This window comes from Trachurus trachurus (genome assembly GCF_905171665.1).
Source record: "Trachurus trachurus genome assembly, chromosome: 17".
NCBI classification, from domain to species: domain Eukaryota; kingdom Metazoa; phylum Chordata; class Actinopteri; order Carangiformes; family Carangidae; genus Trachurus; species Trachurus trachurus.
The window spans coordinates 3799182-3816261 of NC_139900.1; the positions used below are offsets into that span (position 1 = coordinate 3799182).

The window sequence follows — 17080 nt, forward strand, 5'->3', positions numbered from 1 at the left end:
TAATAGAATCCCTCCGCTGTGGAATCGATCTCTGCTGGTTTCTCTGAATCTCGATCTGAATCTGGATTTAAAAACACACTTTATTCGCTGTGCCCCTTTTTCCCCCTGCATATTGCTGCTGCTGCTGCTGCATGCATTCAATATTAAGGAGTGCGTGCGTGGAGCGTGTGCATGCGTCAGGGGCGTGGAGGTGGAGGGGTGTGTGTGTGTGTGTGTGTGTGTGTTGCATCCTCTCACGTGACCAGCAGCCTGTCTGTCCTCTCCTCTCCTCTCTCTGCTCCTCAGTCCGGATCTCTTTGTTGTGGTTTGTTGCAGCTGCTGCTTCTTCTTTACGCACCGCGTTTTGTTCACGTTAACGGCGCCGTGTCCGTGATCAGTCGCGGCGGGTTTCTCTTCTCGTGGGGAGTTCCTGGAGGAGAGGTGTGCCACAGCCACGGCCACGTCTGTCTGGGTCTGGGTCTTGTAATCCGGACTATAGAGCAGCAGACAGAGACAGAATCCGCCGCGGAGGAAAGCAAAGGAAGCACGGAGGGACGGTGAAGATGCTGCCGCTGGAGGATTTACCGCGTTAAACCGTCTGCACGCCTTCTGCCTTTTGCCTTTTTTTTTTTTGCATTTTGCCTTTTTTGCACCTGAAGCGAGAGAAGCGATCAGTGATTCAGTCTTCAGTCAGTCTGGAGTCTGGTGGAGATCGGATCGGATCATTACCACCACCACCACCAGCCGCCGCCACCACCATGATGATGATCCGGTGCCTGGTGTCCGCCTGTCTGCTGTCTCTGCTGTCTCTGCTGCCCCAGGCGCGGGCGTCTTATTACCCCCAGAGCGGGGAGTGCAGGGGCAAAGGGAAGGACAAGGACTGCACAGGTAAGAGGAGGCTGCTGCTGCTGCTGCTGCTGCTGCACTGCAAAAACTCAAAATCTTTCCAAGAATATTTTGTCTTATTTCTTGTCAAAATGTCTCAATTTTAGTCAAGACTAATCCATGTCCACATAAAATAAGACTCATCACCTAAAAATTAACTTGTTTTTAGATCATTTTCATTTGTTTCAAACAAATTTTCACTTGAAATAAGTAGAAAAATCTGCCAGCGAAAGCAGGTTTTTTTGTGATTGCTCCACTATCAGATTTTTCTACTTATTTAAAGTGGAAAATTTGCTTCAAAAAAGTAAAAAGTGTCTAAAAACCAGGGACCAGTCACAATAAAGCGAGGGACCAGTCACAATAAAACGGCTGCTGCTGCACTGCAAAAACTCAAAATCTTTCCAAGAATATTTGTCTTATTTCTTGTCAAAATGTCTCAATTTTAGTCAAGACTAATCTATGTCCACATAAAATAAGACTCATCACCTAAAAAATGAACTTGTTTTGAGATAATTTTCATTTGTTTCAAGGAAATTTTGACTTGAAATAAGTAGAAAAATCTGCCAGCGAAAGCAGGTTTTTTTTGTGCTTGTAACAAGAACAAAAAATTTGCTCCACTATCAGATTTAAAGTGGAAAATTTGCTTTAAAAAAGTAAAAAGTGTCTAAAACAAGCTACTTTTTTTAATGTGATGAGTCATATTTTAAGTATAATTAGATTTATTTTGACTAGAAATTACATTTTGACTAGAAATAAGACAAATATTCTTGGTAGGATTTTGAGTTTTTGCAGTGTGCTGCTGCTGCTGCACCTGTGGGTGAAGCTGTGACTACATGGTTTATCTATTTTATCTTATTTTATTTTTTATTTTTTTTTACTGTGTCTGGTGTTTGTGCTGAAGTTTCCAGACTCACATCAGTCTGAGAGTTTATTATTATTATTGCACCTCATCCTCGTTATGTTTCAGTGCAGGAGGTTCAGCATTAACATCATGAACAGGAGAGAAGTTGTAGCCATTTGGTGATAAATGTAGGAGCAGTGGTTGTTCTTGTGTTTGTTTTTCATTGAGCTTTATTGATTGATCGATCGATCAGAAATGAGCTGACTGCAGCAGGACGATAAACAACACGTGAATAGCCTACAACAGATCAGTTCATACCAGTTTCATGTACGGTACGGTGGCCCTGAGGGGTCAACTCACTGCAGCTGAAGAAAACACACACAGATTCAAATGTGCTACGAATTCAGAAAACAGCTTCATCAGTTTGACAAAAACAACACAACAGGAAGTGTTTCTGGGGACACAATAAAGCAAGGGACCAGTCACAGTAAAGCAAGGGACCACTCATAATAAAGTGAGGGACCAGTCACAATAAAGTGAAGGACCAGTCACAATAAAGTGAAGGACCAGTCACAATAAAGCGAGGGACCAGTCACAATAAAGTGAAGGACCAGTCACAATAAAGCGAGGGACCAGTCACAATAAAGTGAAGGACCAGTCACAATAAAGCAAGGGACCAGTCACAGTAAAGCAAGGGACCAGTCACAATAAAGTGAAGGACCAGTCACAATAAAGCAAGGGACCAGTCACAATAAAGTGAAGGACCAGTCACAGTAAAGTGAAGGACCAGTCACAATAAAGTGAGGGACCAGTCACAATAAAATGAGGGACCAGTCACAATAAAGTGAAGGACCAGTCACAATAAAACGAGGGACCAGTTATTGATCACATGGACTGTTAGCTTAGCATCAACCTTCAGCCTGGTCCGTCACTTTATTGTGTCCTCCAGAAACACTTCCTGTTGTGTCGGTGAGTTTCTGCAGAACTGGTGAAGTTGTTTTTCAGACTCTGCAGCCTGTTTGTTTGTTTGTGTGTCTGTGTGTGAAGCTGCAGTGTGTTGATCCTTCAGGGCCACCGTAGGAATAAACAACGTGTGGATGAAACCAGAGGAGAAAACACAGACAGATGTTCATGAGTGTTGTTCCTGTCGGAGCTGCTGTGTGTGTGTGTGTGTGTGTGTGTGTGTGTGTGTGTGTGTGTGTGTGTGTGTGTGTGTGTGTGTGTGTGTGACTGCAGCAGCCGCTCTGACGTTGTGTAGTTGGAGGTGAGGGAACCAGACTCTGATCAAACGGCGTCTCCTCCTCTCGTTGGCAAAGTGGTTGTACCTCGGCAGGAGGCCGAGTGGCTCCATCAGGCTTTTTACTGCAGGAGGGAAGGACACCGGTGCTGCTGATGGGGAGAAGTGCAATTGACCTCTGGCTAAGCCCCGCCCCCTCCACTCACTCGGACAAACAGTCAACATTCGGTGACAGTTGCTATGGCAGCTGTCACAGTAGAGACATTTCACAGGAGACAATTGATGATTTTTGGAGACAGAAAGATTAAATATCATCTCGAAGTCACCAAAACTTCACTTAACTTTACTGCTATGGCTGCCGTTTGCCGCGAAACGCCGATAGCGACTATGGAGTTTTACATTATACGTTAGCATTAAGCTAGCGGGCTTTATGCTTAGTTGTGATACTGGCTAACATCTAAACATCTCTGACAATATGTTGCCTCAAATACGTTGTTGACTTAACTTAGAACAGATGCAGACATCCTTGTTAAGTTTATCCACGTTTAGTTGGTGTTGTGGTCTACTGCATAACTTTATCCAGAGCAGACACTTCTCTCGGTTGAGATGTGGCTTAGGAAAAGGTAAAAAAAAATAATACACCCCGTCGCCCAGCCTCTCAGGATACCGACATGTGTCGGAGTTGCATGTACCCCATGCACACCGTTTGACCATTTTAAACTTAAAATGTCAAGAAAAAACATATAAAAACGAATGAAAACTGACCAACTGCAATGCATTTCAATGGACATAGAAGCAGAGAATGTCCGAGTGTATGGGCTAGCTATGTGCACTGTGATTGGCTCATCGTGTTTGGGGGCGTGGCTTAGCCATAGGTCAATTGTACAGTGACCCTGAGAGGTCAGTGAAGAAGCTGTAGACTAAAGGCTGTGTCGTGTTTCCAAGGGGACAGCGAACAGTGACGGACCGTCTGCTGGGACACGTTAGTTTGTGACATCACAGAGTTCAGGACTTAAGGTGACGAAGCTGTTGATGGAATCACAGTTTAATCACAATCACTACTGGATACTATCCAATGATATATGATAATAATAGGTAAAATGCATCCCAACATAATCTATCTATCTATCTATCTATCTATCTATCTATCTATCTATCTATCTATCTATCTATCTATCTATCTATCTATCTATCTATCTATCTATCTATCTATCTATCTATCTCTGTCTTTCTTTCTCTCTTTCTTTCCATCTACCCTGTTTCTCTGTCTTTTTCTTTCTTTCTTTCGTTCTTTCTTTCTTTCTTACTACCCCCTTTCTCTGTCTTTTTACTTCATTCTTTCTTTCTGTCTTTGTACTTCCTTTTTTTCTTTCTTTCTGCCCCTCTCTCTTTGTCTCTTTCTATTGTTCTCTCTTTCTCTTTCTTTCTTACTACCCCCTTTCTCTGTCTTTTTCTTTCTTTCTTTCTTTCTTTCTTTCTTTCTTTCTTTCTTTCTTTCTTTCTTTCTTTCTTTCTTTCTAATGGTGATGAAGCTGTTCGTGGATTAATCACTGTTTAATCATAAATCTATCTATCTATCTATCTATCTATCTATCTATCTATCTATCTATCCATCCATCCATCCATCCATCCATCCATCCATCCATCCATCCATCCATCCATCCATCCATCCATCCATCCATCCATCCATCCATCCATCCATCCATCCATCCATCCATCCATCCATCCATCCATCCATCCATCCATCCATCCATCCACTGTACTACTGTATTAGCAGCAAGTCTCCATGACATAGTCTGGTCCCGGGTCAGCCGGTGACACTGTGTAATGTTTAGATGTATATTAGTTTATGTAGTAGATATATGGGTTCAGTTTAATGAATAAACAGCTGAAATGAGTGTGTAGAGGTGGAGCATCGTGTGTGTGTGTGTGTGTGTAATCCTGCCCGTATCCTGCTGCATTAATATATAATATTCATGAATTCATTATAGTGTTGTCCTGTTCCCTCTCTCTCTCTCCCTCTCCCTCTTTTTTTGATATGAAATATTGAAAAGAAAAAAACAGCCGTCATGTAAATGAGTGTTAGCTGTCACTCTGCAGCGCCTGGAACAACCTGCCTCCGCCATCTTTTATTAATCAACCAGCCAATCGACTTTCACCGCGCTGCAAGTGGAGCGTTTTATACACACACACACACGCACCAAATCCAAATACCTATAGCACAGAAAGTCTCTCTCACACACACACACACACACACAGTGGCCGCTCCATAGCAGATAATTGACTGCGCTGCTGCTGCTGCTCTGTGTTTGTCAGACAACAGAAGAACGGGAGGTTTTTTTTTTTTCTTCTCTTTTTTACAGATGCAGGAGGAGAAATAGAAACAAAATGTCTTGTGGCTGTTTGAGCCGCTGTGTGCAGAGTTTGGAGGGAAAATACAGCCCTGGAGAAACATCAAGTATTTATAGCCGACCATTATTCACTGGTGGTATTATGGCTGCTGCACTGTAAAACACAGTGTGTGTGTGTGTGTTTCTGTGTGTGTGCGGTTGTGGCCTTTTTCTTTCTGACGTCAGATGCCGAACTCCTCAGAGGACGACGGACGATGTGAAGGAGTTCAGACAGAAAACACAAGTTTGTGTGTAGAAAACGGTCACGCTTATTATTCCATATCCCTCGTATTGATTTATGTGTATCCATCTATCCTGTGTGTGCGTGTGCGTGTAAAATCGTGTCATTTATAGCGTATGAAAATGTGAGTTATGGCCAATTATGTCACAGTCGCCTTGACCGTCGTGCTTTTAATCTAATCGGTTGGGGGAATCAAAACAGGGCAGATTTCAGGAATAAAACACTCAGAGAAACCAAATCCTGCAAAGTTGTTGGATGGTGGGTCCAGGTGGTGGTGAGGGGGTGGGGCTTTGTTGTGACATCACAAAGTGACAGGAAGTCCTGACGGCTGGTTTTAAGGCTCAGTTTCTGAATACAGGCTGTGTGCATTTCTCTGTGGACTGAGGCTTTGATACTTTCACAGTATTAATATAGAACCTAGAGCTGCTTTATAATCACACTACACATGGACATCTACCTTTATACTGTATGGAGCTTTAATACAAACATCTACCTTTATACTGTATGGAGCTTTAACACAAACATCTACCTTTATACTGTATGGAGCTTTAACACAAACATCTACCTTTATACTGTATGGAGCTTTAACACAAACATCTACCTTTATTTTGAAGGAGCTTTAACACAAACATCTACCTTTATACTGTATGGAGCTTTAATACAAACATCTACAGGGCTCTCAAGTTTTGAAGTGAGTTCAGAGTGAGATTTTACCAGCGGCAGCGGGGATTTGGTTGAAGTGAGGATGGATGTCTGACAAATTACTCATAAATTAATTCAAACAAAAACATTTATGATTTATGATTTATGACTGGAATATCCAGGGCGTCATGCAACCCAAAAATTGGAGGGGGCACAGTGAATGTGGATGTGCTATCGCGTGCGCAGCGCGCACAAAATTTTTTGGAGGATGCCCTCAAATCACTTATTTTGGGCACTTTACAGGACTCTACACTAGTATTTGTTAGTTTATTTTTAGAGCACAGCACAATGAAAAATGTTTAAGTAGCACGTTATTTAACCTTTAAATAATGTTGAGGGTCCAATGTGACCCATTTTTACATTTAGGAACAGTAAAAACACCCTTATTTTCCTCTGCCTTTAAGTTGAACTTGTTCTTGACCAACACAATATTTGATACAGATTAATTTAAATGGTCTTTCCTGCCACAACACTATGATGATTACTGTATTTAACTACTTAAATCACAGTAGCTAAACTGATTTGTTGAACTCAGCCTGATGTAAACATTAATAAAACTCAGTAACCAATCACACAGGCAGCTCCATGTTGTCCCTGTGTGATGTTCAGGGACAGGTCAGGACTGGGGACAGACAGCTCTGAGGTTGAAGTCCTAATAATGAGATGAGATGCACCTGTGACAGTGACAGGTCTGTAGCTATTGACCACATGTCAGCTGATCAGCTGCATCAGAGGAAACTCCGCTGTTCTCATCTCCGACGAGCGCTTTTTTTTTTTTTTAAATTAAGCTCCGGTAGCGACCGGCTCAAATACGGGAGTATAGCCTAGGCCTACTGTAAATCGGCGCGGATCTGGTGTGTTTATCAAAGCTTGGCCGCCGTGCTCAGGCACCGGGTCGGTTTGAGCTGCGTTCAAGAAGTTAAGAGGCTGCTTTCAAACTCTTCAGGCAATGACCAGTGTAGGCTGAGGCCAGTGGGCTAACTGGTAACAGTGTTGTTGTCTCTTTTCACCTCTCTCGTGTGATCAGTGCGCCCTCAAATCTGTTCCACTGCAAAAGCGGTGCAACTTGATGGACGTCACCGTGGTAATTTAAATGCGTGAGAAATACAATGTGTGGCGTGTGAGCGTGTGAACGGGTGGGAATGCGTGTGTCACACGCCAAATGCGTGAGACTTGAGAGCCCTGCATCTACCTTTATACTGTATGGAGCTTTAACACAAACATCTACCTTTATACTGTATGGAGCTTTAACACAAACATCTACCTTTATTTTGAAGGAGCTTTAACACAAACATCTACCTTTATACTGTATGGACGGGTTTATTCTGTCTGTGTAGAACTGAGTGAGAGTTAGAAAATCGTTTCTGCAGCTCAGACGTGAAACTGATGGGAGAAACTGATGTGGAACTGAAACGTCTTCAGTCTCAGTGAAGTGTGGGATCAGCCTGGTGTCGCATGTTGATGACTGAAGATGACGGGACTCGTCCTCAGTTGCAAATTATTGATGTTCTGTCTGGATCGTCTGTAAAGTACAAATGGGATCAATGAGTCTGAGTCTCTGCTGCTTCTCACCACATGTTTGTAACGTGTCATTTGTGCAGCTCATATTTGAGATGCAGTTTTCTTTTTTTTCTCCCCGAGGCACCGATGACTCGACAGATCGTCCAAACAGCAGCTGGTTGAATTACAACAGGAGTTACAGCTGAGGCTCAACTCTCAGACTATTCTTGTGTCCAAATCATGTGAAGTCATTGTTTGTCCACCACTTTAATACGTGTTGAATCCATCACCGAGCTGCAGCTTCACCGGTTTCACTCACCTGTGGTCTCTTTTCTTGTGATGAAACCTTTGCAGATGCTTCTTCAGAGCAGCCTGGACGCTGCAGTGACTCGGTATCGGAAAGTGTTGAGGTGGGACCAGAGTTAGCTGGTTAATTAGCATGCTAATGTCAGAAGACGCAAAGAGGAAATAGAAACAAAAGCTAAAGTTAGAGACAAAATTTACTCTAGACTGATTAATAATCAGGTGCTAATGCTTTAGCTTTAGCTACATGTAACAATAACAATACCTCACAACCTTCATGTCTTTTATGAGGTTAGCTAGCACTGGACGAGACGACATCAGACACATACATTATGTAGTAAATCAAAGTGCAAAAGCTAGTGAGATTAAATTAGCTAAAAAGAAGCTAAAAGCTAACATGTAAGTTACGCTACCTGTAGTTTAAACATCTTAAAACATCTGCATCTGTGTCCGACTGGACAGGAAGTGTCTTCGTCCCTTTTTACCTGCAGTAATGTCACATTAAAACTTGAACTTTGAAATATGTGAACATCTTTATAGTTAACTTATTTTATAAAGTAAAAGCCCTGCTGCAGAAACTCCATAAGCATGAATATTTATGTTTTTACCTTAGATAAACACTTATAGACAATAGGAACAGTGAACTGGACGTCCTCGTTGTCGAGAGTTTAAAATTCTTCTGCTACAAATTGCAGCCATCTTGGAAAATGACGCCCTTTTGAAATTTCAAGTGCTTAATTGGATTTTTTTTTTTTTTTGCAAATTAAGAGCCTCGGAGGGAAAAGCAAAGCGTATCAGTTTTCATCCTTGTATCCTCATTGGAACGGTTATTGCAGTTTCTCTGCTGTTGCACTGGAATTTAATTATTGGAGAAATAATCACTCACACACTCGTTTTCACTTTCTGTATCTGAATCTGATAAAGAGGCCGAACCGAACCCGACCTGGTCCGGTACACGATCCAGAAACAGGAAGCAGCAGCACAGACACAGGTGCTGTGATGGATGAAGTCAGTCATGTGACTCTGTGTGAGACTTGTCGATACAACCCTCAATCTCCCACCGTGACGTCTGGCAGAGAGAGGGGAGAGGGGGAAACTCCGGCGACAGACATCCCACGGCGGCGGTGGCAGCAGTGGCAGCAGCAGCGGCAGCGAGAAGCGTGATTAAAATTTCAACGGGAGCTGTGACATTAACGGAGCTGCAGATGAATATTGATGTTCTGTCGACGCTGTTTACAAGTTACACTCGGGCCATTTAGCAGGAGCTCTCAACCAGAGCAGCTGATGATGAGAACAACAGTAATCCTCCTCCCGCGGCGCCGGGGAGGAATAGCGAAGCAGGTGCAGAGCTACAGACAGCGGAGGGAGTTGTCGTGGCAACAGACGTCCTGGTTGAGGCGTTGTGGAGACGCTTGCCTCGGCGTGTTATTCGGGGCTGATGGGAGTAGTAATGTAGGGCGTTTTCTGCAACACATTTTAGCTCTTTGACTTCAGGTGTTCACGACTACGGAAGCCCAAAGAGGTCAAACATTCATACACTGCAAAAACTCAAAATCTTTCCAAGAATATTTGTCTTGTTTCTTCTCAAAATGTCTTATTTCTAGTCAAAAGTAATCTCTTTCCACTCATCACCTAAAAAATAACTTGTTTTTAGATCATTTTCACTTGTTTCAAACAAATTTTCACTTGAAATAAGTAGAAAAATCTGCCAGTGAAAGTTTTTGTGCTTGTAATAAGAAAGAAAAACGCGATCCACTATCAGATTTTTCTACTTATTTCAAGTGAAAATAGGCTTGAAATAAGTAAAAAGTGTCTAAAAACAAGCTACTTTTGTGATTAGTCTTATTTTAGGTATACTGAGATTTGTTTTGACTAGAAATTACATTTTGACTAGAAATAAGACAAATATTCTTGGTGAGATTTTGAGTTTTTGCAGTGTGTACGAGGTAATCAATCGGAGGCGTACATGAGATCGGTTGGTACTGTATCTGTCAGTCATCGTGTGGTATCCATGGAAACAAACAACAGAGGGCTTTCGGAGGTGGTCGGCTGTGAAGTGAACAACTCCAAAGTTTGAAACCTTTGCAGATGCTTCTTCAGAGCAGCCTGGGCGCTGCAGTGACTCGGTATCGGAAAGTGTTGAGGTGGGACCAGAGTTAGCTGGTTAGTTAGCATGCTAATGTCAGAAGATGAAAAGAGGAAATAGAAACAAAAGCTAAAGTTAGAGACAATTTTACTCTAGACTGATTAATAATTAGGTGCTAATGCTTTAGCTTTAGCTACATAACAATAACAATACCTCACAACCTTCATGTCTTTTACCATGAGGTTAGCTAGCACTGGACGAGACGACGTCAGACACATACATTATGTAGTAAATCAAACATTTGATTAAGACGAAGCCGAAGACTCTCCGACCTCCTCTATCTAATGTGTTGTTGTGTTGTCTGTAGTGGACGTCAGCGTTATGATGCCGATCAATAATTTCCTTCTGCTCTGACATCACTGCTCCCGATGATTAATAATCTATAGGCGCCGTTGTTGCGTTATCTCCGTTTAATGAAGCCGTTATCTCCCGAGACACAAAGTTTTGTTTTCTTCAAGCTCTCGAGGAAAAATGATCGTCTTATCAGAGGAAACTGGAGATAGTCAGTAAAGTGTGTGTTTGTGTGTGTGTGTGTGTTAGTTTGTGACATCACAGAGTTCAGGATTTAAACTGTTGATGGATTAATCACAGTTTAATCATCTATCTATCTATCTATCTATCTATCTATCTATCTATCTATCTATCTATCTATCTATCTATCTATCTATCTATCTATCTATCTATCTATCTATCTATCTATCTATCTATCTATCTATCTATCTATCTATCTATCTATCTATCCCCCTCTCTCTGTCTTTCTTTTTTTCTTTCTTACTATCCCCTTTCTCTGTCTTTTTACTTCATTCTTTCTTTCTGTCTTTTTACTTCCTTTTTTTCTTTCTTTCTTTCTACCCCTCTTTCTTTCTTTCTTTCTTTCTTTCTTTCTTTCTTTCTTACTACCCCCTTTCTCTGTCTTCTTTCTTTCTTACTACCCCCTTTCTCTATCTTTTTACTTAATTCTTTCTTTCTGTCTTTTTACTTCCTTTTTTTCTTTCTTTCTACCCCTCTCTCTGTGTCTCTTTCTTTCTTTCTTTCTTTCTTTCTTTCTTACTACCCCCTGTGTGTGTGTGTGTGTGTGTGTGTGTGTGTGTGTGTGTGTGTGTGTGTGTGTGTGTGTGTGTGTGTGTGTGTGTGTGTGTGTGTGTGTGTGTGTGTGTGTGTGTGTGTGTGTGTGTGACACCTACGGAGCTTCACTCTGTTCGTCCACGACGGGTAAACGTGAGAATTAAAAAGTTGAGAAGCAGCAGCAGAGTGTGTATGTGTGTACGTGTGTATTTTTAGAGTCCGTGTCCTCGGCGCTTCAGACGGCTCCCAGACTCAGACTGAGCCGTCGCCAAGGAAACGGCCTCTCCAGGAGAGAGTGAGAGAATGAACGAGTGAAAGAGTGAAAGAGTGAAAGAGTGGACATTGTTCATCGTTGTCTCCACAGAAATCTGTCAGTGATGATGAGTGTATAGATAGATAGATGATAGATGGATGGATGATAGATGGATGGATGTAAGGAAGGAAGGATGGATGGATGGATGGATGGATGGATGGATATAAGGAAGGAAGGATGGATAGATAGGTAGATGGATGGATAGATGGATGGATGGATAGATGGATGTAAGGATGGATGGATGGATGGATGGATGGATTTATAGACAGAGATGGATGATGGATGGATGGATGGATGGATGGATGGATGGATGGATAGATGGATGTAAGGATGGATGGATGGATGGATGGATGGAAATGGATGGATGGATAGACAGAGATGGATGATGGATGGATTTATAGACAGAGATGGATGATGGATGGATGGATGGATGGATGGATGGATGGATAGAAGGATGGATGGATGGATGGATGGATGGATGGATGGATGGATGGAAATGGATGGATGGATGGATGGATGGATAGACAGAGATGGATGATGGATGGATGGTTGGATGGATGGATGGATAGAAGGATGGATGGATGGATGGATGGATGGATGGATGGATGGATAGAAGGATGGATGGATGGATGGATGGATGGATGGATGGATAGACAGAGATGGATGATGGATGGATGGATAGAAGGATGGATGGATGGATGGATGGTTGGATGGATAGACAGAGATGGATGGATGGATGGATGGATAGAAGGATGGATGGATGTAAGGATGGATGGATGGATGTAAGGATGGATGGATGGGTAGACAGATAGATGGATGAGTGGATAGATCGGTAGACAGAGATGAATGGATGATGGATTGACTGGAGCGACCGCGGCGACCAGCTGCCATTCATTTTCAATGTACACTGGCGACGAGGAGCGACCGGTGGCGGGAGCGACGCGATTTGAGCGACGCGAGCGACGAAAGTTGAGAGAGGCTCAACTTTATGCAAATGAGCAGCGGCACGACCGCGGCGACAGCCAATAGTGGACTGGGATTCTCACAGCCGGAGAAATTGAGAGAGCCTGAATGGACACATCTGCAGCACAGCTTGAAAGTCCCGCCCCTTTGGTCGCTTGGTGCAAGGGCCTGTAGAGCTGGCAAGAGACACGATAGGAGCGACCAGAGCGACTACAGGCGATTTAATCGCTTTCGGTGTGAACGCACAGTATGGAAGGATGGATAGGGTAGACAGATAGGAAGGAACGGCGGAAAAGGAAAAGATGATGGATGACATGTTTTTCGCGGAGCAGTGTTTGTTGTCTGTGTATTGCAACACTTCCTACATCTGGTCCTGTGATTGGTCCGGTGTGAGCGTTCACACTGCACACAAACCGCACACCAGGGTTCAGTGGCAATCGAACCGAAGGCCCACGTTTTCAGGCCGGCCAGAGTTGGGATGAGTTTCCACAGCGAGGAAACGACCTCTGTTCTGTTTAAAGGGACAACGAGGAGTTTCTATTTGGTTATAAAAAAGTCTCACGTTAATGTGGATGAAACTACGCTACCCACACTTGTTAATGGGCCCATTTTCGATAAATATATCGTTTTGTCTCTATCGTTATTTTGTTATTATTAGCGGTGGTGGAAATGCTGGTCGAGCCGACCAGCGTTTCTTTACTTTCAGTTTTGTGGCGAGTCATGAGAATAGCGCCGCCGAATCGCTGTTTATGGTCGGAACTATGACGATATCTGATCGTCTTCCAACCTCTGACTTTAATTCTTGATGAATGAAAACATTTTTGGCAAGACGTCCGTCTTGCACCGGTCCAAGAATTTCACCATGCGCGCTGAGGCTCATGGGAAATGTAGTATGAGAACACTTTGCTTTCCAAAACTCCTCGTTGTCCCTTTAAAGTGAAACTGAACAGCTCTGACCTCAGACCAGCTGATGGTCTTCACTCCTCCTCCTTCTGCATCGCAGCTCTGTGACGTTCTAGTGTTGTTGTCCTGAAGCAGCAGACGGCTGTTTGGTTTGTTTTCATGTCTCTGGAGGAGGAGGAGGAGGAGGAGGAGGAGAAACGTCTCCTCTGGTCCTCTGGGGCCTCTGAGGCTTCACCGCTCTCTGTTTGCTGCCATCAGACTCTGTCACTTCCATGACTGACAGCAGTCCTCAAACGCATCGCATCGCGTTCAAGTCCTGTGGGACGCGGCGGCGGCATCGATTTCAGAAACAGGTTCTGGAGTCGAGCTCGTCGAGTTCATGTCAGGAATTTCCTGCTCTGATATGTTATGTAACAACGTCTGGAGGGGAAACATGTGGAGCAGGTCGACGGGTTCGGTTCAGACTGAACTAGAAGCTGCTTCATGAAGTTTGAGGAAACTCTAAATATGGATGCTGCTTCCTGTTTTGATGTGACAGTTTATCGGACCGGTCTGGACTGGACAGGACTGGAACATGGACCAGAACCAGATCTATAATCTGAATGTGTCTTTGCCTCTGCAGCAGCTGGTTCCACATCTGGAGGAAAAGACTGAGACAGATGTTAGAGTATGTGTTCAGAAAGACAAGCAGAACGAGATGGATCTGTTGAATCATTTTCACATCTGAATGTTCTCATTACATTATTCAGGAAACAGAGGGAAAGAGAAGCTCATTTTTCTGTAACGTTCTTCCTGCAGCTTCTCTTCAGTCCAAACTCTGTCGCACATGAATGAGAACGAGCCTCACAACCTGTTGTTTCCTCCGTGGAGAGCAAAGCCTCATGGGACGGTGGCGGTTTCACTTAGTCGCCTACACACTGTATCAAAGACATGAAAATAACGAGAGTAAAAAGAAGATGGAAAATACAAAATATGTCTTATAATCGTTTACATGGCAACAGTGTTTTCAGTGTGATTCTGCTAAACATCACTGCCTTTAAAGGGCATTTCCAGTCGTAATCAATGTTTACCTCAGATATATAAAGCAAAATTCGGACTTAACGCGGCTTTCGCATTGTTCCTTTCCGGGTCAGAGATCAAACGCCTCAGAGTCGCTCATGGAGTCCAAAAGAAAGAAAGGAACAGTCTGAATTTTGATTTAATTCAATTCACTTTATGCACAGCTACACTACTTCCTGAAATAAGCCAGCTCGTTTAGTTCCTGTCTTACATTATTAATCCAGCTGACCAACTGATTAATCCAGGTGTGTCTGAGTAGTCACAGTGGTCAGACACACCTGGATTAATCAACTGGTCCAATAATGTAAGACAGGAACTAAACGAGCTGGCTTATTTCAGGAAGTAGTGTAGCTGTGCATAAAGTGAATTGTAAAGCGAATTTTAACTGTGTGTTCACACCAAAAGCTTCCAAAGCGCCAAAACGCCGGAAGTCAATTCATCTTCAATGAGAGGCGACCTGAGTGACCAAAGCGGCAACCTGTCAGAATAGAGATGTCCGTCGGCTCCCTTTTTTTCCCCCGTTTTTTTGTATTTCGGCTCCCCAATGACCAGCGCGATCGAACTTTGACGTCAGTCACGTGACGAACGGCCAAAGCGGCTGAAAATATTTGCCGTTTTGGGAGCTGTCTTGTCTGAAGCCCACCCTCGAGTGTTTTTGACGCTCTGGAAGCTTTTGGTGTGAATGCACAGTAAGGACGTTACTTGCGACCACAGAACCATCTTAAAATGAGTCCGGAGTCCATTAATGAACATTGAAAAAAATGAAATGAACTGATCATATAGGTGACCTAAAATCTGAGGTAAACATTGATTAGGACTGGAAATGCCCTTTAATCCAACTGTTCTCATTTATAGAAACAATAAACTTCCAGTAGAAGCCACGCCCATCTCACCACAGGACACACCTACAAACACTGATACAAGTAATGGCATCTCTGCACAACCTCTAATCCCCAGAGGACCAACCATATAAACTCTAAAAGGAAAATGTTCTTGATTTACAGATGTGAAGATTGAAATAAAGTAGCGCCGAGGTTTTGCTTCCCTGAGGATGAACCCAACGAGCCTCATGTTAATCAGACAGATGGTTTTTCCAGTGGTTGATATGAGTTTAAAAAATGAGAAAATAAAACCGCCTCCCATTGACTTTAATTGATCTTCGGGGATAAAAAGAAACCCCCACCATGAGGTCTGGGTGTTTGTTCACTGAGCTCATTTTGAGTCCCAGCATCCCTAAAAAAAAAACCCAAAATGCCATCTCTGAGTGTGTGTGACAGACGATGCGTTTGAAGGCCAGATTGAATCGGCCTGCGGAGGGCTTTTCATTGATGTCGCTTTGCTTTCTCTGAGACGCTGCTTCTCTCCCGCCGAGGGCGAATTATCCTCCCATCAGTTTTTTTTTTGTGCCGACTGAGTTTTAGGGGCAAACCAATTATCTGCCGTGCTACCGGGTGACAGACGCTTTTAATTGTCTTTCATGAGGCAATAAAAAGCTGTTTGTCAACCGGGCCGCATGTGGACTTTCTAAATCTGTCGTGGTCTTTGGGGTTTAATTAAGCCCGGAGGATGAAAGGAGTTGTAGAGTCAAGGTGCTCTTCAGGTGAAGCCACAGCTGTCCGTCAAGAGACGCGCTCCATGTTTACCTCCTCTCTGGACTTTTATTTTGAAGGAGTCTATTGATCATCTCCTCAACAGGAACAGGAAACAGGAAATGTGATAATGGCTCGTTACCATTAGCATTAGCATTAGCTAAAGAAGAAACAAGCCAAGTTAAAGGGGAATTGTCGTTTTTTTACAATCTGGACCTTATTTCTAGCATAAAATACGATCATTTACTCACCCAGATAACTTTGGTGTCATTACAAGTCGTTCCGATGAAATTAGCTCCAGCCGAGAGCCGCGTATATCCATATAATGTGAGTCTATAGGGGAGGGGAATGCAGCCTCTAAATAACACATTATTTGCAGAGAAACTTATTCATTTCACCAATATTTTGTTATGATAGGCTATACTCGCATTATATGGATTTCGTCGGAAGAACTCGTACTCGAATGATCGTATTTTATGCTAGAAATAAGGTCCAGATTGTAAAAAATGGAAATTCCCCTTTAGGTTTGGAGCTGTATAGTCTGAAACCACTTTTCCACAGAGCTGGTTTGATTGAGCAACGATTCTTTACTTTTCGACTGTTTCCGACATTATCAATATGTTATTATGTTTGTTTAAATTGCTATGTAATCGATGCAAGCACAGTTGAAGCTAAGTAGCCGAACAACAAAATGTCAAAACATAGGCTACATTCCCAGTGGTTACGATTAATAAGACTTCCTTGTTTTTCTGCTTTTTTGGGCCGAGAGTTAATGCTAGTGAGATCGGCCATGTTGGGTCCGGGTGTCAACACTCGTGGGTCAGACCGGGTTTAGATTTTCAGGCCCAATGAAAACTATATCGTAGGTTTTTAAAGACAGGACCAGCCTTTGGTGGAAGTCATGAGTAATGGTCCCAGAGGTTGGAGCTATGTTAGCCAGGTTAGCATTAGCCTTTGTTAGTGG

General features: G+C 43.0%; 1 protein-coding gene across 1 annotated transcript in view; it reads left to right on the top strand.

The window, feature by feature from the left end:
- The first annotated feature begins 630 nt into the window (after nucleotides 1-630).
- Nucleotides 631-17080, top strand: part of LOC311001069 (tomoregulin-1-like) — a 79355-nt gene continuing 62905 nt past the window's right edge. Inside the window, exon 1 of the mRNA XM_083992034.1 lies at nucleotides 631-867. Within this exon, the coding sequence (XP_083848160.1) occupies nucleotides 738-867 (130 nt within the window). The 5' untranslated portion in view covers nucleotides 631-737. The remainder of the gene's footprint in view (nucleotides 868-17080) is intronic.